At 39.5% G+C, this 24,579-nt stretch overlaps 1 protein-coding gene across 3 annotated transcripts in view; it reads right to left on the bottom strand.

Annotated features, from left to right (window-relative positions):
• The window catches only part of NEBL (nebulette), a 310,669-nt gene that overhangs the window by 73,712 nt on the left and 212,378 nt on the right, over positions 1-24,579 (bottom strand). Inside the window, exons 1-5 of one of the 3 annotated variants that reach the window (XM_072955280.1) lie at positions 22,340-22,424; positions 22,184-22,255; positions 14,874-14,978; positions 12,605-12,715; positions 6,743-6,853 (exon numbers count right to left, since the gene is read on the bottom strand). The exons of the other annotated variants lie outside the window; for them this stretch is intronic. Coding sequence (XP_072811381.1) covers positions 6,743-6,853; positions 12,605-12,715; positions 14,874-14,978; positions 22,184-22,255; positions 22,340-22,420 — 480 coding nt within the window. The 5' untranslated portion in view covers positions 22,421-22,424. Of the gene's footprint in view, positions 1-6,742; positions 6,854-12,604; positions 12,716-14,873; positions 14,979-22,183; positions 22,256-22,339; positions 22,425-24,579 lie in introns of those variants that run through there. 3 annotated transcript variants of the gene reach the window in all.

Below are 24,579 nucleotides of genomic sequence, written 5' to 3'. Positions count from 1 at the left end.
GTCAGCGGAAGGTCAAAGAATGTATAGATGTATATATTTTTCTATTTCCTGAATAATTCAAACCCTACATGCTCACTGTATTGAAACAAGGGACAGCCACCCCCTCCACCAATTCTCCAGGCAGTCTTCTCATGATGAGATGATGTTCTTTGTTTTTTGTTTTTTTTTAAACTGTTTTGAATAAGAAGAAAGACAGAGATTCCTGAAAATCATCAACCCAGGAAGGGTACAAGCCAAAGGGTCAATGACTGATTTTACCTCATTTTATTAAATGTTTTCTTCCCTTAGCAGAGTGCACGAGAGAATGAAAGAGAAGATGGAGGGGGAGAAATAATAACAATAATAATAATAATTTTCAATTTTGGCCATTTATTATGTACCAGGTACCCTACTAACGACTGAACATTCGCTGCCTCACTCACACATTTCTTACCTGTATGACTATAAGGATTTACATCCATTAGACCAAGTTCCCTTCACTATTCTTCTATTTCCATTTTTTTCTTAATTTTAAATGAGTTCTTCTCACTAATGAACATCAGAATAACCCTGCTAAGTCCCATGAAGGAAACAAATGGAATTTTAATGGGCATCACACTAAACCTACCAAAATATTTAGGGAAAAATGATATCTCAATAATATTTCAGTCTGTTTCCAGGAGAAGGTATATTTCTCCCTTTCTTTAAATCTTTTATTACAGCTTTCCATGAAGTTTCATCCTTACCTTCTACAGGTCTTGAACAGGGAAATACAACAGTTATCCTATTATCATAACTTTTACACATTTACCTTGTGCCCAAGATAAACTACTTTATCTTTTTAGTAGTATATAACCATATATGATATTTTCTCAAACACGGACTGGTTCCTTCCTCAGGTTTACCCAGAATTATCACTTTACATTCCTGATCTCTTTCTCCTGCCCTTTTTTTCCCCCAACTGAACTTATTTCCTGGCCCTTTTCCACGTACCGGGATCATTTTCCTGAATTATTCCTTTGTAGTGGACATGTGCTTTTTTTTTTAAATCTGCCTAGCATTTTTTGTTTGGAAACTCCCCCTCCCTCACTCCACGTAATCTGACGAGGCTTCCAATGCAGCCTTTCTTCCTAGTGACAGGAGTGGCCGTGTGACAGCTGTCCAATCAGATGCCCCAACCCTTTGGAAACCATGATTAAATAGAAGGCAGAAGCCCAGCTAAGCAAGGCTAGAGTCATGGGTGGATCTGAGGCTGGGGAGAGGAGCCTCTGCCCCTCCCTCCGGGATCAGCTGCTGAGAGGATGGCTTAATTTTGGAAATACCAGCCATTGCCTTGAGACCACCTACACTGAGCCTATCGGCACATGGAAGCAAGCAGAGCCAAGAGACGGAGAGAGAGCAGAGGCCTCCTGACACTGTGGAGTCTCTGGATCCAGTCATGCCTGAAGGTGGCCTGAACTTCCCAATGACACAAGCCAATACATTCTCATTTTTTCACTCAAGCCAATGTGAGATGAATTTCTGTCACTGATTCTAGAAGGTCCAAATGCAGCCTCCATTTCATGTTTGTCCAGAGTGTCAAATCTGTTCTTTATTGTCGCCAATAAAGATTTGAATTCTCTCACCTGAAACTAACACAATATTTTAAATCAACTATGGTTAAATTTTTTTTTAAGTTTTTCATTCTACCAAAATCTATCATTGAATTTCTTATCACCATGTTCACTTTCCCCCTTGGATGGTACTTTCACCTCATTTTATTGTCTTTTCATCTCAGATCGTTCTCCCCTTATCCTCTTTCTACTCTCGTTTCCTAAGGCGTGTTTCCTACCTTCATGCAGAGTGTCCCACGTACTGGGTACTGGCATTCATTTATTAAATCCTCACCCCACCCTTGTTGTGTTGGACGGTCTGCACTCAACTGGGCTCCAAACACTCGCTCCCCAGGCTGGAACTAGTCATCCGGAGACCCCTTCCTTGTGTCATTCTGGGTTGGACTTGGCCGATAAGAAGAAGGTGTATTAGATATTGAAAATGGAAATGAAATGGATGCCTGCCTTCTCCATGTATAGCCAGACAAGCTGGGCAAAGGATCCCCAGTGATGCTGCCGCAAGCTTGTCACATTTAGACAACAGTGATTTGAGTGAGATTCCTCAACAGGTAAGTTAATAAACTAGAGACAAGCAAAACCTCTACCATGATGGTCTTTATGGCAAAATCTAAGCACTTGGAGATGCAAAGATTGAGAGCTGAGGGATGGCAGCCAGGATGGAAGCCACAGACAGATACCTGGGGGGCTCAGGGCAGCATGAGCAGACAGACAAAGAAATCAAACCGAACTGACCCCAAACTCATCCATTCCCGTTGCTGCTCTGGTGATGGTTAAAATGATTCTTGGTGAGAAGAAACTACACAGAGTAAGTCTGCAGGACAGAAGTGAAGAGCATAGCCTGTATTTAGTTATGCTCTCAAAACACCAGTTTAGTCATTCCCAAGAAATTCTTTCATCATAAATTCTCACAGAAGAGAAGCCTCCAAGCCATCATCAAATAGGCACAGGGACTCAAAATTCTGTCTTAATAAGGTTTATCTCTGTTTGGGCATGCTGCATGTACAAAAGGGAAAGAAAACTAAATCATTAAAGCGTAAATACTATTTTTAAAAGAAAATATAAACCTTTTAAATATGAGTAAATGCAGAATCTGACATTTATCAGAAAACAAAAAAAATTTTTTTTCAATTTTCTAAACGATGGTGTAAAAGATACAGCTGTATCTAACAGTTTGTCTTTAGTGGTAGTATTTCCATTGCTTATAAAAGCATTTTAGGGTTGGTAGAAGTTTTCTTACTCACGATTTAACTTCTTCTTATTCATGATTTAATTTTATCACCACCACAATCTTCTAAAGAGAGCAACATAGATGTTACTAACTATTCTGCCTTAGAGATGAACAAAACACTAATATACCCATTTCAATGCTAAATTCTAAAAGCACTGTTATTGTAAGTCATATCAGAGAATCACAGAGTCATAAATGTTTTCCCAGTATCATTTTACTGATTTATCTTTAAGCTTTTCCACTTTCTGATGGAACAGAAATTTGGTCTCCTGATAAGTTTTTATTAATGTTAACAAAGTACATTTATCATTCTTGAAAAGAACATTAAGTCTCTGGTTTCCCCTGCTGAATACTTCTTTCTAATACACACTGAATTGATTACCAATATGGTGTTTTGGGAAAGTTTACCACTCCAATTTCATCACCAGTCTACGCAGACAACATTATTTATAAAACTTAAAACGGCAGTTTAAAATTTGTTTGACTTTAGAAGTATCGGACTTCACGTCTCTGATAAGATTGATGAAAATTAATAATGTTACTGGGGTTTTCATTTCAAGCCCATCTTTAGGGAAAGTCACAGGATAGAATATCTCAGCTCCTCTAATGACATTAGAAAAATTTGGCAGGGGTACATCCCTTAAGATACCAAAAAAAAAAAAAAACCAACCAAAAAACAAAAAACAAAAACCTTAGATTGGCTGTTTTTAATCATTTTTTGATTACAGTATCAACAAGATAGGTAGCTAAATGGGTTCAGGAACCTTTTGAATACGCCCTTCTGACCTAAATGCTGCTTAATATAAATTTCATATTGATTTGGCCTTTTCATAAATCTAAGCTCATTTCATTGTTTTGAATTAACTATGATGTCACCCTAAACTCTTAAATCACCCTTTAAAACTGGAGGAGGACCAGAAAGAACAAATATTTTCTGGGTGGGCTCTTGTACAGGGCCCTTCACATATCGTATCTCTTTTAAAACTTGCAAGAGCCCCGCAAGGTAGATAGCATTGCCCCAGGTTTACATGTGAAAAAGCCCAATTTTGGAGATCTCTGTCCCTGGTCCAAGGTCATCCAGGCAACATGAAGCAGAGTAAGCATTTTAACCTCAATTCCTTTTCTATCATATGTGACAGGCAAGATATTATGAGAAATCTTTTTTTTTTTTTTCCTATTTCACGATCTTTGAATCCAGGGCTGAAAGAAGAGGCTACTGACTTCAGAATACGCTTCCCCTCGGAACGCTCAGTTATTCCGGGGTGAAAATTCAGCTGGCCAGTCACAAAGAATCCTCCCTTCATGCCCCGCTTATTCACATCTCCAAAGGCATAAGGGACAGTAAGGTTCTGAAAGAAAAATTGTTCCACTTGGCCTATAGATGAATGTTCTAATAAAAAGCCTGAACGCAGATAAACAGCAAGGTCCTACAGTAGAGCACAGGGAACTGTATTCAATAGCTTGTAATAAGCTGTAATGAAAAAGAATATGAAAAGGAATGCATGTATCTGTATAACTGTAACACTATGCTGGACACCAGAAATTAACACATTATAAACACCATCTTCAATTTAAAAAAAATTTTTTTAAAGACAATCAACTAACTTAATAAAGATAATGCAATAAAGAAAACAAAAAGTTTGACCAGAAAGGAGGGAGAAATAAAAAGCTTTGAACTGCAATTGTCCCAAGCTCCTGGTTCTCTAACAGGTATCAGAAAGCTGAATTGGTTTTGATGGAAACATAAAAGCTAAGCAGAGATGCTGATGTGCACTGTTTCTAGGTAAATCAGATGCACACGGGACAACATGTTTTATTTTAAATTAAATGAAGTCATTTATAGGCACAGTGCAAAGTGACACCCCACATTATGAAAAGGTAATTCTATTAGTTAAATTCTCTGCGAGTGACTCTCATCACCCTTGAGTCTTACGGGAGACACGGTTTTGTCTTTCACGGGGATGCTGCAGCCACACCTACTGAACTAAGAGACCTACTTGCTTTCCGGTGGTTTTCCAGACCCACGTTTAAATTTCATATTGTAGGGACAACAAATGTATTATTCTAAGTGACTTGACTCTCAGGGAATATCAACGACTTCACAGATAGGATACAAATATCACTCTCACTTTAAACCTGAGTAAATAGTCTTAAACACTTTCTAAATCCTATTATGTGTACAAACTTTGCATGTAAAGGTTGAGCCAAGGAGGCAGAGGCGTGTAAGTAAATACATTCATCTCCCATAAGTACACAGTATTGAATGGAGGAGAAAAGGGCTTTATACACTATTCCCCCAATCCCTCAATCAAAGACCTTTGAAAAGAAAAGGCAGAGTTAAAATAATAACCTCGGTTCTATGATAAGGAACTTCCGTATTTGAATTTCATTGAATTACAGAGTTAGAAAAGGCCTCCCGAGGACCCGGGTAATGCCAGCCTCCTCCCCGGACCACCGGGACCACCCTTTAAACCCACAGTGTTAATGGGAATTCAAAGTTTCTTCAGCTCCAAACAGTGGGAGCTCAGTGTCTCGGTGTTTCTTTCCTGCAGTACACTGCATCCGCGGATCTGAATTCTGGTGAGAACCTATTCTGCCCTACATTTTTTAAATTCCATTTAAAATCTTGACCAATAACCAGTGACCTTTATGAGGGAGGCAGCAGGCTATAACAGAAAGAGTGGACTTGGGAGTTTGATTCTTTGGTCTCTTTTTTTTTTTTTATACAAAATGGGAATCAGTGCATGGATTCTGTGAGCACTGGAAATGCTCAGAGTCTTGGCACGGTTCCTCGTGTGTGGCCGTGCTCGCTAAGTGGTAGTTATTACGACTGCGACAGTCATTCTGCCAGCAAAAGTTCTTATAAAGCATCCTGTTAAAACGGACTTGCTGGTAATTACAGACATGTGACTTTTTCATCTCTTATCAATCTTAAATCATCCTAGAAAAGCACTTTTGGTTTTGGCATGTGTTTATACATTCGGATTAAAATGTAAAACCTCACTCAGTTTTCATCAAGCATCGATCTATTACAATTTAGCATCAGGGAGCTGTCGCCATCCTGCGAAAGGACGCTGCACGGCGGGGGCGCTGCGGCCGCAGAGGCGGCAAGTCACCGTTCAGGGGTGCGACAGCGCCCGCGTGCCGTGACGTTTCAGGACCTTTTCCAAGAAAGGGACTTTCTAGACCCAACCAAGGTGAACTGTTTATCTTAACTGATTCTAACCCATAAAGAACAGTTCCTATGTTCCTTCTAGAAAGCAAGTAAGTCATGACAGGGAGACAAATAAGCTTCTGCTGAAATTTCAGGAAGAAACTATCCTTCCAGGTCCCCAAGACGGCAGCAGTAATTGAGCCAACTCATGAAAGTTTTGATGTACTTGCTTCCTTGTAACCAGAGCAGAAATGTGTTTTCCACAGGCCTGTCTCCTCTCCCTTGGCTTCTGCAGCTAAGGCAGCCATTAGGCATCTATTGCTCGCCTGCTCCTCTTGGGTCGGACATGTGGCCACACACATCCCAAAGGAAGCCACAGTGGGCTGCAAGCTCGCTAGCGCTGGTGGGCCATTCTCCCCTGGCCACTGATTTCCAGCGCTCTTCCTCCCAGTTCTTCTCAGAGTCCAGACTGGACACCCTGGGAGCATCACCATCAAGTCAAGGAGGCTCTAGGATATGCTTACAACCCAGTGCTCAGGTCTGCAGGTGCCTGACATTCTAAAGGCCTTCCACAAGGTTCTAATGACCATTGACAATAACTCAGACATGCTTCTGCCCAAACACTGAGAGAGAAGAATAAAAGAAACTTTATATAAAGTCCTTTGTGAATAGGAGTGTTGCCATATTTAAACTCCAACAACATACCCATTAGCCCTGACGTGGGTTAACTACAATTTTGCAGAAAATCATGAGAAATGGCTTCCTTACATTACTCTGGTGCTTGGTGACCTCCGTGGCGTGTCTGACCTCGGGGGGCTCCTTCATGTGGGCGTAATCTGAGACCCCTTTGGCAGCGTCGTGTTTCTGCCTGTAGGCAATCTTTAAAAAAACACAAATAATTGTTAGTTTCATTTACAGGTGTGTGAAATTCTTACCACTTAAATTTCAGTGTCTTGCTAGGATTTTATATATTTGAATACCACCAGTGATGGTCAACTTTGCCTGGGCCTCCATAACAAGATTACATACAGAAGTTCATCTTTGTGCTTCCCTTTAAACTCCTAATTCTAACTCTTGGTCATTTTATGTGAAAAGTCTCTGCCCACACGCTGAAATCCCCACTTGTGTTTATCCAGCTTAAACCTCAACTATGGTTTTGGGAAATCTTGCACAGTCCAAGAGGTTTTAGGGTCACAAATGTTCACAGTTTAAATCTTGGGAAAGCAAATGACAAAACTGAGAAAGTGATTGGATATTTAAAAGTGAATTGTTCATTGTTTAATTGATCACTACGACTTTATGGAGGCACAGTTATAATATAAAGCTTATCAATAGCCCTAACTTTTGGATGTAACAAAATTCTCAGGCACGTCAAGCCTTGTTCTGTGTTAGAGAAAGGCGCAGTGCCACCCACTGTCACCACCCTGACTCTGTCCCACCCGGGGATGGAGAGGAGCGATGAGAAGGACTGCTTCAGAAGTGGAAGTAACCAACTAATGGTGAAAAAGAATATGGAAACGAACATCTGTATATTCCTATATGACAGAAGCATTGTGCTGTACACCAGAAACTGACACTACATTGTAAACTGATTAAATGTCAATAAAAATATATTTTAAAAAAAGGAGAAGTGGAAGTAACCAAACTCAACAATGGAGTCAGAAATTAAAGAGGAGCCATAAGACAGCAAATTATCCCCTTACTCTTAGTCTATTCCCATAGTAGCCTATTTATTCCCTTCCCAAGTTTTAATGCCTTGGTTGAATGTCTGTAGAATTATTTATTTTTTTGTCTTCCTTAATTAGAACATAACTGTCTAGTTCACTATATGCTCAGAACCCAGAATAGTGCCTGACACAAAGGAAACTGCAATAAATATTTGCTCCATTAGTGACTACATGAATGAGTGAATAACTAAATGAATGAGAATAAAATAAGAATAACTGAATGAGCTTTCTAAAAGTTAATTTAAAATATATATTAAATGTTTAAATAAGAAGAAGATAATCAATGAAGTTGGAATTACTTGGCACAGAATAAAGGAAATTAAAAAGAAAAACTAGAACAGTGTTCACCAAAAACAAAACAAGATCTAATTTTGAATGAAAGAATACAGTTAAACTTAAGGAAAACATTTTTACCAATATGAGCTCCTTGAGAGCTATTTCTATATCTTACACATCTTTTAATATCCTGTGCCAGTCATAGTGAATGACACAGAACAGAAATGCAATAAATGTTTTGTGAATGAATGAACAGATGAGTTTATTAAACTTTCCCATGAATTTGAAGTCCTTACAGACTTTAATAAATAGAATTAACCACCCACTTAACTTAGATCATCTGTCTGCCTGAAGGATTAAAGTGATAATTATAAAAATAATTTTTTAAAATAAAATCATCCAATCTTACCATAAAAAAGGAAAGCCACCTAGGACAACGACCAATGTATCAATCCCTCCTCTGGCTCCCCCACTGAGTTCTTCTTGAAAATTTCCACTGAAGGAGAACTCAACCCGGCCATCAAAGTCTCTAAATTTTGCAAGTTCTGGTGCAAAGTTCCTCCTTTAATGAAACCCAAATCTATGCCCCTATAGCTGCATCCATTTGGCCGTAAGGAAACAGCCTAGTTCACAGGACAGAATTCCAGACGTGGGAACACAGCTGTCAATGACTTCTGTTCCTCTGGACAGTCTGCCTGGACCTAGGCACTGACCCCCTATACTCTCTAAACGCTCCCCAAAGTACAAATTCCAACTCTTCCTTCCACCTCCTTCTTAAGGTGTCCACAATATTTCAGATACAGCCTGACCCATCCTAATTAGAACCGTTCAGTTTAACAGGTTATCGTCTCTCCTGTGCTGCGTACTATTAATGCATCCACAGATCACACCATTTTCCTTCTGATTACTATGTTGAGATTTCTGTCAACCAATGCCCTTAAGTCATGTTCAGTCCTGCTCAGCCCTGTTTCCACATCTGGCTAATTATTACGACTTCAAGGCAGCATCTCCCATGATTCCAGGGACCATTCATCTTGCTAGAGTCTGCCCATTGATTTAGTCCATCAGGATATCTAATTCTGATGAAAATATGTTTTAAATTTTCACCAATTAATTATGTTAAACAAGAAACCCATTAAGAGCCTCCATTCAGGCTGAGAAAGCCCATTATCTCGGTTCCATTACACTCCACATTATAACTTGGTGGGGGGAGGAAGAATTTAATGGTGGCCAAGACTCCTCTGCCAAGAAAAAAACTTCTATGAGATTTGTTATAAGTAAAAAGAACTAGCGTGTGCCTGTCACCTTTTTGCTGGATGCCTGGTTCATTTTGTATTTTCGAACTATGGTACTTGTGACCTTATAAGCATAACTAGTGCAGCTGATCATTTTGTGGGTTATCACAGAAGCGGTGAGTCATCGAGCACAATTTTAAAAGGCACTTTTTTTCTTAAAAAGGCGATGTAATTCTCTGCTTGCGGCATTAAAATAGTCATTTCATTTATAGCTGCTACTAAGCACCACTTTAGAATTAAGATTACATCAAATTGGAGGCAGCTGAACTTTAATTTATCGGATTAATGTTCATCCTGAAAATAGCTAATGGAAATTTATGGCAAGCTAATCAATTATCTGATAAATTTGGTATCTTGGGATTCCTCACTATTGTGCAGCATTTCCCTAGATTAATACTGTTTTCTTCACACCCTGTGAATTAAGGATGCCAGGGCACTGACGTTGGAAGATACTTGCAACAGTCTTGTATAAATTATATATAAATGTTTATGCAAGTAACATATATATTTATCTTATATGGCTGATCTTATATATCTCACATACATATGTAAGATGTACATATATTTCTGATTGACAGTATATTTCATAACTACTATATAGGTACATGTGCTTTTAATCCCATAAGACAGATCCTCTGAAGCTCCTGAAACTGGACCTTGTGGCCAGTACAGATAAAAACATAAGCTCTCATAAATCTCCTCAGTTCAGATGCCTGAGTAGCCTGTATCACTTGTGGGAGAAGGGATTATTTAGCCTCTGCATGAAACAGCCCTGGTATGAAGGGCCTCACTCCTTTATGGCACAGCTCATCCATTTCCAGAAGCTTCCAGAAGCTTTCCTTGTGATCTTTGTTTTTAAAATTTTTAATGGGGGATATCTACGAATGCCCTCCTAAAATCTACACGTCTGTCTGTCTGTCTGTCTCTCTTTTTTTAAAAGGCGTTTTTTTCCTATTGGTCATTTTCCACATGGAGTATTAACCTAAGCTAACTTCACCTCATCACTCAAGTTCAAATGTAAGCTTCTGAGAATGTTGGCAAATTGATTTTAAGATAATATTTTGTTCCAATGTGAAAAGTTTAGGATGCTTTTCATTAGAACCTGGAATGTGGTTAATTTCAGAATTTGTCTAATACTCTAATTCAGGCTGCCCCAAATCTAATACTATTTGGACACAGTAAAAGGTTAGTTCTTTAATTATCACAGATGCTGTCAAATAGTCCTGGTATCTTGCCTGTCTTATTACCAGATAAGCTCTGAGAATTGCAATTTTAACAAAAATAAAATCGATTTATGTAAATCTAAAGGAACGTTATTACAATTACATAAATCTTTGAAACAGGCACCTTCTTTGGAATCCAGGTCTTTCCTTTCTAATAAGTTCAATGACTACTTACCACACCAGGCAGAGCAGCCCCTTGGGAACACCTATATCTCTTTCCTGGGGTGCACATTCTACCGTGCTATGATGCATGTTAACAATGTGAGTGCAACCTATTCTGGAAAAAAAAGAGATAGATTCCAAGATACACAATATGGATTCTTTTTCATGTCAAGTTCTACGCGCACATATTTGTGTACTATAGATGCGCTTATGCCATAAAAATGTGGAAAAAAGTTGCGTGATTCCAAAGCAACAGAGGTTGTAAACATCTGAAAATGTTACCTTCCCAACCAAGTATAAAAACAAAGACTGTTTCTTTCCTGCATTGCATAATTGCTGCTTATTGTTCTCATTGTTGCACAAATGTTGTCAAACAAGTGTTGTGCTGTCATTATTTGCTTTATAAAGTAGTCCATGTTATCAGCAAATGGCTGGATGACCAGCATTTGGCAGGGGAAAAAGGGGGCATATTAGTCATGATCAGCCATGCAGAACCCTGACATGTATTTTTAGCCTCATGTTGCACAGCTGAGATTAGCTTACTGCTAAGCTGGGTACACAGTGGACATTTAAATTTGTGATAATGAAGTACTTAAAGATGTTCTGCAAAGGATAGCTATACTTGGCATTGCTCAAGAGTAATCTATTTTCAGGCTATTTTAAAATTATCTAGGTATCTTCTACTTAAAAGTAAAAAGATTCTGGAGAAAGAAGTAAACCTGTTAAATAAGAAAAAGAGGGGTAGAAATAGTAAGAAAGAGGTAGTATAGTGTATAGTTAACAATCCAGACTCTGGAGCCAGTCTATCCATGTTTATGTGCTGGCTCTGCCATTTATTAGCTGTGTGAACTTGGGCAAGTTACTTAACCTCTCTGTGCTTCAGTTTCCACATCTCCAAAGTGAGACTATCTCATGGAGTTGTGAGGATTAAATGATATAAGTATATGGGAAATGCACAGAACAGAACCTGACACAAAGTTAAGCATTTCTGTGTGTTTACTATTATTATTAACCAAAAATGTAGCCTGAAAAATATAAACCAGGTACAAGGAAATATGTCCTTAAAAAGGAAATCAATAAATTGAACAAAAATCCATTGTACAAGTATTTACTGAATACTCTCTGTGCTCCACAGGCTGTTCTAAGCATAAGGTGGGGCAGGGAACAAGACAGGAGATCCCTGCTCTCCTAGGGACTAATAAAGTAACAACACAAAAATTCAGATTGTGCTATGAAGAAGACAAAGCAATGAGTGAGAAAAGATGCGAAAAGATTCTATTTTAAAATTCTGTTTTAAGAAATAGATTAAATGCACTAAGGATTTCTTCTGTGTTGCTGTACTATAAAGGGAAAATTACTCCTAAACTCTTGTAGATTCAAAATGAGTTTACATGATGACAGTTCTCAAGCGCATCTGCAACTTGCAACAGCTAAAATGGCCATTTCCACCTGATGGAGGCTTTTTTTGGTAGCCTGAGATATTCTAAATGAAAAACACCATCCACGGAAAAGAAATTCAGGAACCATTTGTCTAGCTGATGGAGCCCAGATCTGCAGATCCTAAATTTAACCATTAAGTCTTTATGTGACTTTTAATAAGCTACTGGAATGTTCTCCACTTAGAGATCACAAGTTAAATCAAGGACTAGTTTAATGTTTGCTGTAAGGTTGTAATGAAAGTAAACTGCCTAAATAAGATTAAAAATTGCTTTATTAACGGTGGCAAATGGGACTAGGAAAAAACATGATGTAACTAACACAGTTGCAGGTCCTCTTCATTATCCGTGACTCCACCAGTGGCTGCTGACAACACAGGAATCAGCTGCTTCCAACTTTTCACTCCGTATTTAACATCTAAGTTAAACAGTTCTTTTAAAAGTACTCAATAATTTGTATTAGGTGTATGTTTGATGTACACAATCATATAATAATTTAGGGAAACCACACCTCACTCTGCAGCTGCGTAACTTCTCTTGCAAAGACACTGTCAATTGTGGCTGGCATCTGCTTATAAAGAGAATTGGAAAGGTCCGCCTTAATGGTGCCCTTGTATTTTGCCTGGTGGAGGGGGAAAGAAAAGAAAAAAAATAAATATTTCTTGTTTCTTCTTTTACTGTGACTATTGAAAGAGAATAAAGAATACTTTCTTCAGAAAGAGAATGAATTTAAAAATATGAAGGCCATTTTAATCTTAGACACTGAAGCTGATAAAAATATCTGAAGAAAGATAAATAAATCCAATTTATCACCGCAAAACCTTTTCAAAAGAAACATGCAAGAAAATAACGACTGGGAACAGGTGGTTGGGGGATGGGCAAAACGGGTGAAGGGAGCCAAGAGGCACAGACTTGCAGCTATGAAAAAAATACATGGGGACAAATGTCCAGCACGGTGCCTACAGCTGATAATACTGTACTGCATATCTGAAAGTTGCCAAGAGAGTAAACCTTCAAAGTACTCATCACAAGGAAAAAAGAAAAAAATGTGTGACTTTGTACAGTGACAGATGGTAACCAGACTTACCATGGTGCCCATGTCACAGTGCATACAAATATCAAATCATATACACTGTACACCGGAAATGAATATAATACTGTATGTCAATTATACTCCAAACTAAAATATTTAATTAAATCAATTTGGTTTAAAAAGAAAGACTATTTTTTTCTATTTAAACCCACGCACATTTCTAAAAGTAAATCTGTGTGTATTGACAGTTTCATATGTTTGATCAGCAAGGGAGAATCTGAGAATAATGAGACAATTGAGTTATTCCAGAAAATACAAGTCATTAGAATTTATAGTCTAGAACCCGAATGCAAAGGACAGAGTTCCTTTATTCAAGTCTTCTGAACTCCTTCCACCACAACGGCAGGGTGAGGGGGGGGCTTTTTTGCAACTTCCCACGTCCAATCTGCACTGCCTCTAATTGACCTCAATCATTACTCATAAAGAGAAACACTCATTCACTATTTCCTCCTGGGAAGATCAGGTTCAAAGGAACATAACAGATTGCCCTATTTTTTTTTTTTTTTTACTCTGCAGCTGACTCCTTCAGGAGAAGGAATCAATTAATAATTAAAAACACCAAGCATTTCTTTGCACAGGAGAAATAATAACAAACACAAATAAACAAAACCATGTTTTTCCTCACTCTGTCAACAAGCCCCTGAGATTACTCCCACTTGGGGCTGGATCTGGGTGTTGATTTATTGAGTACACAGTCTCTGTTAAGACTTGTGCTCCCACAACCCTTTGGATTTTGGTACCTGAAAGAAAATTTACCAATTTCCCTCCGAATGCTTTCATGTTGGCAGAAATAATCCTGAGAAAAATCACACTGATCTTTTTCCAATATAACTTAACAAAACACTAGAGGTCAGTCACTGACAACACTATTTAATTCATCTTCTTTTCAAGTTTATCTCTTCAAAGTGATCGATTCATGGACTCCAGCAATGCCTCATCACAGAAATCACGGTTAACACTGTGCTTTATCACACAACATATATTGCAGTTTTAAATGCTCTTAGAAAGAGGCTGTATGATTTTTCAGCTGGAAAATGAGTGTAGTGCCTTTCCCACTCTGTAGTTTCATAATAGGTATTGCTGTTGAACTGATCCTACTTAAAAATAGTTTAAATTGATTTAAAGTTTCTTACCAAAGATACCACATTTTATGGAGTCTGCTGGTAAGTTGTATTTATTTTCAAAATGATATTCAAACTTTTATGTCTACTAAATGTGTTAAGAAATAAATAATGGGAATTCTAAAACGTGTTACCAGTACTTTCTACTTACTGAATAAAAATATCCCTTTTTAAGAGTAACTTGATGTAGGGGGAGGGTGTAGCTCAGTGGTAGAGTACATGCCTAGCCTGCACAAGGTCCTGGGTTCAAAACCCAGCACCTCCATCAAAAATAAGTAAATAAACCTAATTACCCCCCCTTATTAAAAAAAAAGAGTAACTTTATATAAATAAGAAAAGATTAGAGTCAAAATAAACATTTAATAAAACATATCAACCACAGATAATAAAATGTATCAGTTTACATGAGTTACTGACATAGTGCATAGAATTACCTAATTATACAGATATTACCAACATTCAGTGGTGTTATCAAAAATATTACTCTTCAACTTTAATGCACAGACTTTTATCTACATAAATAGAAAAAGAAAATGCAAGCCATTTTGCAAGTTTTGTCACCTTACCTCAGAAATAAAAGCGCCAATGTGTTTTACATGGTTTAGCATAGGCGTGTCAGTCACAAATGTACACTTGCCCTTAGACTTTTTATACTCTTCTTTGTAATGGATCTAAAAGAGAGAACAATTTCTATAAGGAGAAAAACAATCTTAAAGCTCTTTTTTGAACAGAAGAATTAAGCTGAGAAAGTCTGTTTTCTGAAGTAGATACTCAAATGTAGAGTGACGCTCAGAACAAGCCAAATCAAACTAACACCCAGCCCAGCGCTGCAAAGGTGACGAGGGACAGCAAGGAAAAGGCTGTTCTTTAGATAAACGAGGGTCCAGTTATTTCATCAAGGATCATGCGTGTTGGCCCCACATTGACCAAGGGTCCTGTCTGCCCAGCTTGCTCATCGTAATTATTAAACATTCTCCATTTCACGCGTACAATTGTCCTATTTTATTGTTACTTTTAAGCCACATACCTTACCCAACTGCCTATCTCTAGGTTTCAAACAAGGAGTCATCAGGACAGATGTAACCAAGAAGCAGTAGAAAGTTAACAAACTGAGATTGCCACTAGCATCATTAGCTATACACGCTGGATTAGAGGGAGGGGCTTAAATTGTGGCCATGATGGGTTTCCTGATACTAATTTATTACGCTCCAATCGAACTTAGACGCAATTTATGAGCCACTCATAGGTCTCCCCACACCTTCTTCCCCTCCCCCAGAGTAGAACCCGCCAAGAAAGCCGGCAGCCCAGTGGAGACCAATGCAGATCGCCCCCTTGTGGTGGGCAGGCAGCAGAGCAAGACAAAGTCCAAAGAGGCTTATTAGCCAAGCGGTGCTCCTTTCTTCTCTTGAACGCGCTAGTGGAATGAGTCACTCCTTTTCCATTGGGCAGAGCCCAGAATTACTCTGGGGGAAGACCCTGCGTGGACATAGGAACCAAAAAGAAGTCGGGAACTATGGAGAAGGACCTAAAATGTTAACCCCACTGTCACACTAACTGCTGCCCAATCTGAAAACCAGGCAGGCAAAACTTACAACTAGTTGAGAGGATGAAGGTCATTTGCTGGAAGTTCTGCCACCCTGTAATAAAGCCATGTTTATCTACCCAAGACTGTAAATACTTAGTCTGAAGAAAAGGTCCTAGTTCAGATGATAAATTACATGGTCTCCCTAATTGCAGCCCCAAAGTGAAGTTTAATTGTATACACCACCTGGTTCTTAAAGGACACAACTCGTATTAATGTCACATTCAACCATGGCATAGAGATTTCACCATATTCAAACCTGATCCGAGGGGCATTATCTGACCTGCGGTATAACCAGATACAAACACACTAAGGAATGTTATTTTAAAATGCTGCATTTCACGGCTGGGTGACTCTTGAGTATTAGATGCTGACCGTATTAAACATTTGCTTTATTCGTAAAATCAACATTAGAACATATTTATCTTATCTGAGCACTAAATTGCTTTTTTTTCTTCTCAGAGATTAGCCATAATTTTAGGTCTCTGCAAATCACCCTCCTCAGTCACTAGTAATTAAACCGTTAATGGCAGTGTGATAAATAGTAGACTATTTTGATCACAAGGAGGGAAAAAAAAAACCGTATCTCCGTTATATAATTAAGTGTGAGAGAAAATAACCTATCATTAGGCTTAAGTTTGGCTCATTATTTTTATCTCTTGCCACCATCTCTTCCCTCTCCCATTCGCATTCCGCACCGCAGTGGTATGTGCTGGGGCTACTGGCGTCCTGATAAGCTCTGACTCAAACAGGACGTCCAGGACAGGAGCTCTGGATAAGGGTGAAGTGTTCACTTCCTTTGCTACACAGATGACAGTTCAGTCTTAAGCGAGCCCTCCATTCCTTTCTTTGGTCTTTATTTAAAAGGTACACACACACACACACACACGTTTTATTTGCTTATGGTCACTCACGTTGCATTTCCAAGGAATTTTACAATAGGAGTGACCATAAGCAAATGATCTTAAATTTTTATATACAGAATACAACACAGTAGCCTTCCTGTACCCAGAGAACAGGAAAGGGCAGGTGGAAGGGGACTGCCTCAATGGCTGACAGAGAATCGTAGGTAAAAGAAAAATCACTAAGCAGACAGTCAATTCCTAACACAGCCACGGCCCCATCTATTAGACAGATTGTCTATCTAACCTCTTTCTTTCCTAATCACAGAACCCAAATGTATTTATGAGAGGAGCCGCACCCCTACCCAGCCCCAGAGGACAAACTGTGCTAAACCAGGCATGGTTTTCTCATTCCTGTGGCCCGTGACTGGCCGGAGAGGCCAGGTGCTGAGCTCTGGGGATGAGACATTCTTGGAAGGCTTCCCAGTAGTGTTACTGGAGTCCCTGGTGTAAAGGGAGAGACCTGCTGACACAGCCCTTTGACACCCAGCCCCTCCACCTCTGTCTTCCCCAATCGCAGGGCTGCGCAGCCGTGATGTCATCATAAGACTACGAGCCCCCGTACAGATGATGGCAGAGAAGACACGGAGCCTGAAAGACGGACAGCACCCACTGCGCCAAGACTGAAACCCCCACCTCCAGGACTCGTATGTGAAGAAAAATAAACACCTGTTTGTCGAGCCTCTGTGCTAGGATTTTTCCGTTACGAGCAGCCGTCTGCACTCATAACCAACACACAATCCAAATTCGATGACTTAATGAATCAGTAAGATGCCCTGAATATTCACTTCCTGCTTTGACCTCACCCATTCATCCCACCACATCTCGACTACAGTTGGAGTTAAGTCAGTTGAGGGGTGCTTCCTCCTCCTCGTCCAGGTCCTTTCACTTGGTATGAGATCAGCTAATGGCTGAACGTGGCTGACAGGTGGAGAAATGTTAGAGGGTCCTTCCTTTTGCAACCATTCTTAACTAAACGGACCCAGAAAGTCTTCTCATAAATGGAGCCATGCTGCCCAAACGCAGCAAACCCTGGAGACAGAACTGTGGCTCCAGCCACTATGTTAACTGGGGCGCTCAGAACCAAGGCTGCCGTCCCTGGTTTCCTAACCCCACCAGAGCTTCCTCTGCACGGGTAACCATGGAATCCTGTGCTTTCAGCACTGGAAGTGTTTACCCACAACAAACAACATTCACATGCCTGGAAAACGTTCCTTCTGCTGCCACGCAAATGAACACCCTAAAAAGATTTGAATCAAAACACTGAGTCAGAGGCTTCATGCAGGTGTGGACTCACTTGCTCCACAGAGACTCTTTATCTTAATTTACAAGAAACATACAAAGGGTCCCTTTTAACCTAATTTTTTTTTTATGACTGCTCAACAAAAGGCTTCCAGATCCATGATTCTGATGGCTCAGTACAGTCAGTAGGTTTGATTTATTCAAGGAATTGATCAGATAGCTGACTAACAGGACAAAATAACAGAGGGGGGGATATCTGGGGAAATAAAAAGCATTACATGGTTTACAGAAAAATAAAAAAGGCTGCCTCAGAGGACCAGGTGTCTTTCAAGATTGGGAAGTGAGTTATGCAGAGGGAAACCCCACAATATGGGCACAGCAAGTGCAGAGCAGAAACGAGATGAGGCAAAAAAAAAAAAAAAAGAAGAAGAAGAAGAAGAAAAATGCCTCATACTGATCCCAAAGGTGAAGCCACCTGATCTGAAAAACAGCCATTTCTTTCTACGGAGAATTCTGAACAGTGCAGGTCTCCCAGGACTTACCTCCAGGCCATTCTTATTTAACATTTTAATAAATTATCTGGCAAGGGCATGATACGGCGAAGCCTGCAGGTCTGCCGATGACCCCACGCTCTCACGGAGAGCCGACCGGGAAACTCACAGAGACGGCCTGTGGCCGCTCTCAGAGGGCCGCGGTGGAGGGCAGAAACCACAGCTGAGAGTCTTCACTAGCAAAAGAAAATCATTCGAACTGTTAAAGGGAGATGGGCCCTACGCGATTAGCTACAAATGAGAATTTAGGCCTGAAAATGGCTGAGGGTGATGTCCTTACAGACACTGATCTAACAGCTTTCTGCAGCCCCCAAGCCCAAGAAACTCGATCATCACAACGGGGGCAGGAAACATCCTCGGGCCCTACTCAGAACCACAGCCATCCACATCTGGACTGCTGTGCACAGTTCTGGTTATTGCAGCCCGAGAAAGACACAGGAAAGTTAGAAGAGGTCCAAGAAAAGATGATTAGAAGGATAGTGAAGGGAATGTAGAAAGACTGCTCTGGGAAGGGAAACCCACAAAGACACCCTTCTCAGCTCAAAAATGGAGCAGAGTGGCGAGTGGCTACCGGCCAGGCTCTGGACTCGGCCGGAACTAAACCCGAACCTCGTCCCCACTGCTGTCTAGACAGGTGGCCGTGGACAAGCTACTCAAGGCTGGGTTCCACCACCTCTGCACTGAGGCTCACAGAAGCTACGGCACTGGCTCGCGGCGGCTGGGAACACGTGGCATGCCTGGCACACGTGCAGCAGACAGGACAGCGTGGTGGCCAAGGCCCGGGAGTCGGACAGACCTTGTTCCAAATCCCAGGTCACACTAGTTGTATGATTTGATCAAGAAAATGTGAGGCTGCTTCTTAAAGCCTCAAGATGTAGAATTCCACAAAGCAGGCGCACCAAACACCAGATTCACACATGGTGACAGAGGCTTCGAACAGACTGCCTTCAAACAGACAAAAAGGCTCAGGTAAACACATGGATTCCCTGTTGGGATATAAAGGATTACAAGACAAAACTGAAGTCCTTGAAGGTTTGTCTTTAAATTTAAGTTTGAGACCAGGGAGAGGACTGGGGCACTAAATTAAATGTGGGGCACGAACAGAGACATTACAGAGACGTTGACTAGAACCCTAAGCCAACTCAATTTTGTCCTTTTTTTTATATTTGTTTTTAGCTCCGTATTGATGCAATTTCGAATACACATTTTAGACAACCAACCAGTCATGCAGACAACAGAACAGAGAAAAGAACTTCAAGTTCATCTGCTCCATATAAAAAAGCTGACGACACCGAGAGTGAATGAGCGAGTTACTAGTTAATAATACTATTTAACCACACTTCCAAAAATCTATTGGAAGTTGATTTAGTCCAATAAATGAAGCCCTTCCAGGAAGGATAAATTAAAATTATTTTTAAAATGACTGCACAAACTCCTCTTCTCACACTTTTTTCAGAAACAAAAAGAGTAACTGTTCAAGATTGTTCATTAGTAAATACAGAAATTCTAAAACTTAAACCAGCATCTTAATAAGGATGGAATTCTCTTTGGAAACAAAATATAAACAGGTACATAGATATAAACTCAGCCCCAGTAACATGATCTAAATGTTTAAGTAGGACATGCATTCTGCCGTGCAACATAGATGATGTTGCCGTGCAACACAGATGCAACTATAATGAACAGGAGTGACTCCTGCCGATTTGATTTCACCGACGTGAGCGTGGAGTAACATGGCTTTGGCTTTTGCAAACCGGTAAAGGCCATCACCCCTCGTGACAAGGTTGGTTTGAAGTCACTGAGAAACGCTCTTATCCAAAACAACGCCAACAAAATCACCTACTAACTAAAGTTGCCACTTTAGTTGAATGGCTTATATAATATAATTCATTTTAGTTCAGCCACAAACACACTTCGAACAAAACGTAACAACACTGGCAGAGGTTCTGTCGCCAGAGTTATGGAAACTAAGATTTTAAATGGTCGCATGACTATTACCAATATTTGTGTAACACATGATGATACAACTAAGATAAACTGTGCATGCAGGCTACACGGAGAGCTAACACGGCAGACTGGTTATGAGAGAGGGCTGGGTGTTCAAGTCCTGCTCCGTACCTTAACTGTGTGCCCCAGGCAAGTTACTCAACCTCTCTAAGCCTTCTCCTCTTCACCTCTAAAATGGGAAGACAATAATAACCCACCTCACAAGCTGCAATGCGTGGCACATGGCACTCAATAGATCTTAACTGTTGCTGATAATATCACTGTTGCCACTATCATATCCTTATTATTACAGTTTATAAAGAACTTTTATATCCAGTAGCTTGTGACTATCACTAAATCATGACACAAAGAAATACTCAATTTAAAATGTAATTACACCACATGCCAAGTATCTGCGAAAGAGTCTGATTCCCAGCATCTTTGGCTTTTTCTGACAAACCAGAAGGCAATACAGAATCCTATACAAAGTGTGATTGGATGGATACAAAATGAGTTTCCAGAGGCAACAGTTAATAACAGCTAGCATCTCCTGAGTACTCACAGCGTTCCAGACAATTTACCAAACACTTCCGATGTGTTACCATTTCTTAATCTGACTATGATAAACGCTGCCCTTGAGGGGCTGAGCCCAGCCAGCCTGCCCAAGGTTACTGATAAACTGACTTCAGAGAACAGGTCAGCACATTACCGCATGCCCCAGGGTTGACTTCCTTTGCCAACAAACATTTGTAAAATATTCTGATCACTTTGTTCCTTAACGACAACAGAACGACCAGCACTCTGCTCTCCTCTCTTAAATGTAGACAAGCACCTGCTCACGCCTTGTAAGCCACCCTCCTCTGTACCTATGACTCTCTTACCGTGTTCTAATGAGGGTCGTCTAGATCTCATCTCCAGTGAAAAATACATTTCCTTGGGCTTTCAGAACTCTAGTTTACATATTTACTCTAGATAGATAGGTAGATAAACATATATATATATGAGTCTATTCCATACTTCCAGGATTCCCTTGGAATAGAACATAAACTGATTCCAGTTAATGAAAAAAGTCACAACAGAAATGCTCCTTCCACTAATATCATCACCACCTAGTCCAGAGTCCTCAGCATACAGTTCAGTAATCTGTGAATCCTAAATTATAAGTGCATGTGCATGTAGGTGTGCTCATTTTTCCACTTTGGAAAAAAACTATTGCATTCACCAGATTTGGCAAAAGTCCCTGAACTGCTAAAAATCATTCATTTAGATAGAGATCGTCTCAAAACAAATCACATCATTATGCAAATTGTAAAAGGCTTTGGGTTCTCAGTGGAATACGCTCTGAAATTCGATGCTTTATGATTTCATGCCAGAGTGACAGCGAAATTCAGAAGGGACAGGATTCTGGCTGAAGAACATGGAGACCTGCCCCCACAGAAATTCCCTGTCTGAGTGACCTTGGGAGAATCACCTAAAATTTCTAAACTTAGTTCCACGATCTGCTGTGTTTTATTGGATGACTTCAGGGTTTCCTCCTCAGCCCTCTGGTTCTGTGACCTAACAGTGCCACACGTGCAACGCAAAATCAGACAAAAGTCACTTAAGCCACTTACGTCACTAATGAGTTTGGTGCATCTTCTGGCCAATTCCATGCTCATGTCTTCAATAACGGGCTTAAAGAACACCTGTCCAGAAAAGAAGGAAACGTTTTTCTAACCGTCCACCTTGAGGAACAAACACCGTTCTTCCGCAGGTGCTTTCTCACTCACCCTGTCGTCTTCATCTTCTTCTTCCCCTGCTTTTTCTTCCTCAATTTCATCTTTTACATCATCCAATACAGGGACCTTCATGTTTACTCTTTCTATATATTTTTTTCCTTTGTTAATTCATTGGTGGAGCACCCCTTTATGTGCTACAGCACCCCTGAGATCTGGGAGTCAGTACTCTGACAGAAATGACCTTGCCCAGGCCTCCTCCCTATTTAGCTCACACTTCACCCTCCTTATCACAGCCGCGTGTGAGTGGATGGAACAGGAGCCCTCAGGTCGGCCAGGGCTAGCCTCACAAGCGGAAATAACATTTTTAACGGGCAAAATTCAATTTTGCGAATTTTAAAAGTCAACATTCTTTAAACTAGTTGAGAAATCCAAAAGAGACAATTTATCCATATTTTGTTAATTCAACTCATTCATAAAATAGTTTGAAAGAAACTTACAGATGCTGGAAAAACCACTCAGCTTTAACACTCAAGATAGCACAGTGCAAAGCCTGTTATCTTAAAGATTCCTCAACTCCATCTAAATAAAGCTCACCCTGGAAAGTCAGACCTCTCCCGGATTTGGGATGGTGAATTTGGACCATTCAAATTCAATTCACCAACCTACATTAAATTTTTTATGAGACATGTATGTACTTCTCTATTCTAAAAAAAATACTGCGTATTAGCCGATTAAAGGCTAGTAATTTATTATGAAAAGCCCTTTAAACAACTTCAAAGAATCCATTCTGAGTTAATTACAACTGTTAATATTATATGGCTATTGTATTATTTTAATTGTAAACATCATTAACCATGAGAAGCTGTAGTTAACACAGACCGATATATCATGGAAGAATTCTAGAAATGTTACTGTTTCAGAAAATACTAATTACCTTCTTTCAACTTTCCCCATTGTGTCAATTTTTACAAAATTCACAAGTTATTTGTATAGTTCTCAATGTGTAATGTACCCTTGGAAGAGTTTGGAAAAATAAACTATAACAATATTTATAACGTGGTATGTGTCATCGGTTATATAATTTAAAACATATTTCTCAAAACAAATCCTTTAATTCCAGTTGAGGTAAGTCTAAGACTACACAATCTATAACTTACTGATTTGGTTATTTAAATCCTAGGATAAATTAATATTTATAAAGCCACAGCATATCAATGTAGGATATAAAAAATATACCCTACGGTGAATAATGAAACTAATGATATAAAATATAACTTCAGTTCACCAGAAATTAACACAACATTGTAAATCAACTATACTTCAATTAAAAAAATAAAAATAAAATATAACTTTAATAAAAAATACATCATTCCAGGTAGACAAGCATAATACTGTTTTCTCTTGATATCATATCTAGTTTAAAAAAATGTTTTAATGTCTTGGCCTTGCCTAAAAATTCTGAAGAGAAAAAAATTCCACCCAGTCATCGTGTGTAGATTATTTCTTAAATTGTGTTCCGTGAGGCCAAAGTTCCACAGAATACTCTGGAGGGGAAAAGGGGGGATTTCTTAAACAAACATGTTTGAAGAAACCCGTATACTAATCTCTGTCCCTGCCACTTAGAAATCCACATAATGGCACAATGGCATAATGACACATTAAAAGCACAACCAAGAAAACTATTTAAAGTTTGCTTAACCCAGCATTTCCAGAACACAAAATCCTATTCATCTAATCTAATCTATCTACCTACTTACCTACCTGTTTTTTTTTTTTATTGACATCCAATACTCCAGAAAACTAATATTCTTCTGTGAACTATTACTTAGGGAAACATTCTGGAAAATGCTGCATTCCATAAGAGTGGTCGATCTTTTCATGAAACGACTTAATACAGGCTAACTTAACAGCATCACATACCCTGCTTACCAGCAAAATGCCAAGAAGAAACGGCCCACGGATGCTGAAATTGGAGGTTTTAACTTTAAAATAAAACAGTCACGCCATGCCAGAGTAGAGAATTCAACAAAGAAATTCTCTGGACATTATATTTTGTTCCATAAAGGAGCAGAATGTGTAGACTCTGCTTACATCCCTCAAGTCCTCTGCCAAAAGACTATTCTAATGTTCTGCAGAAGATCTGTTACATTATTTGGAAATAGGGAAGAGCATTTTCCATAAGCTTTTCTTGCAAACTTCTAGAAGCATAGGGAGAAAATCTTGCCAAAACTGCCTAAGATGCACCACTTGGTTAGTGTTTGAGGTGCCAATATTGGCGATCCCAATATTTG

Source organism: Vicugna pacos, chromosome 35, assembly GCF_048564905.1.
Source record: "Vicugna pacos chromosome 35, VicPac4, whole genome shotgun sequence".
NCBI classification, from domain to species: domain Eukaryota; kingdom Metazoa; phylum Chordata; class Mammalia; order Artiodactyla; family Camelidae; genus Vicugna; species Vicugna pacos.
This window is presented reverse-complemented; position numbering and strand designations above follow the sequence as displayed.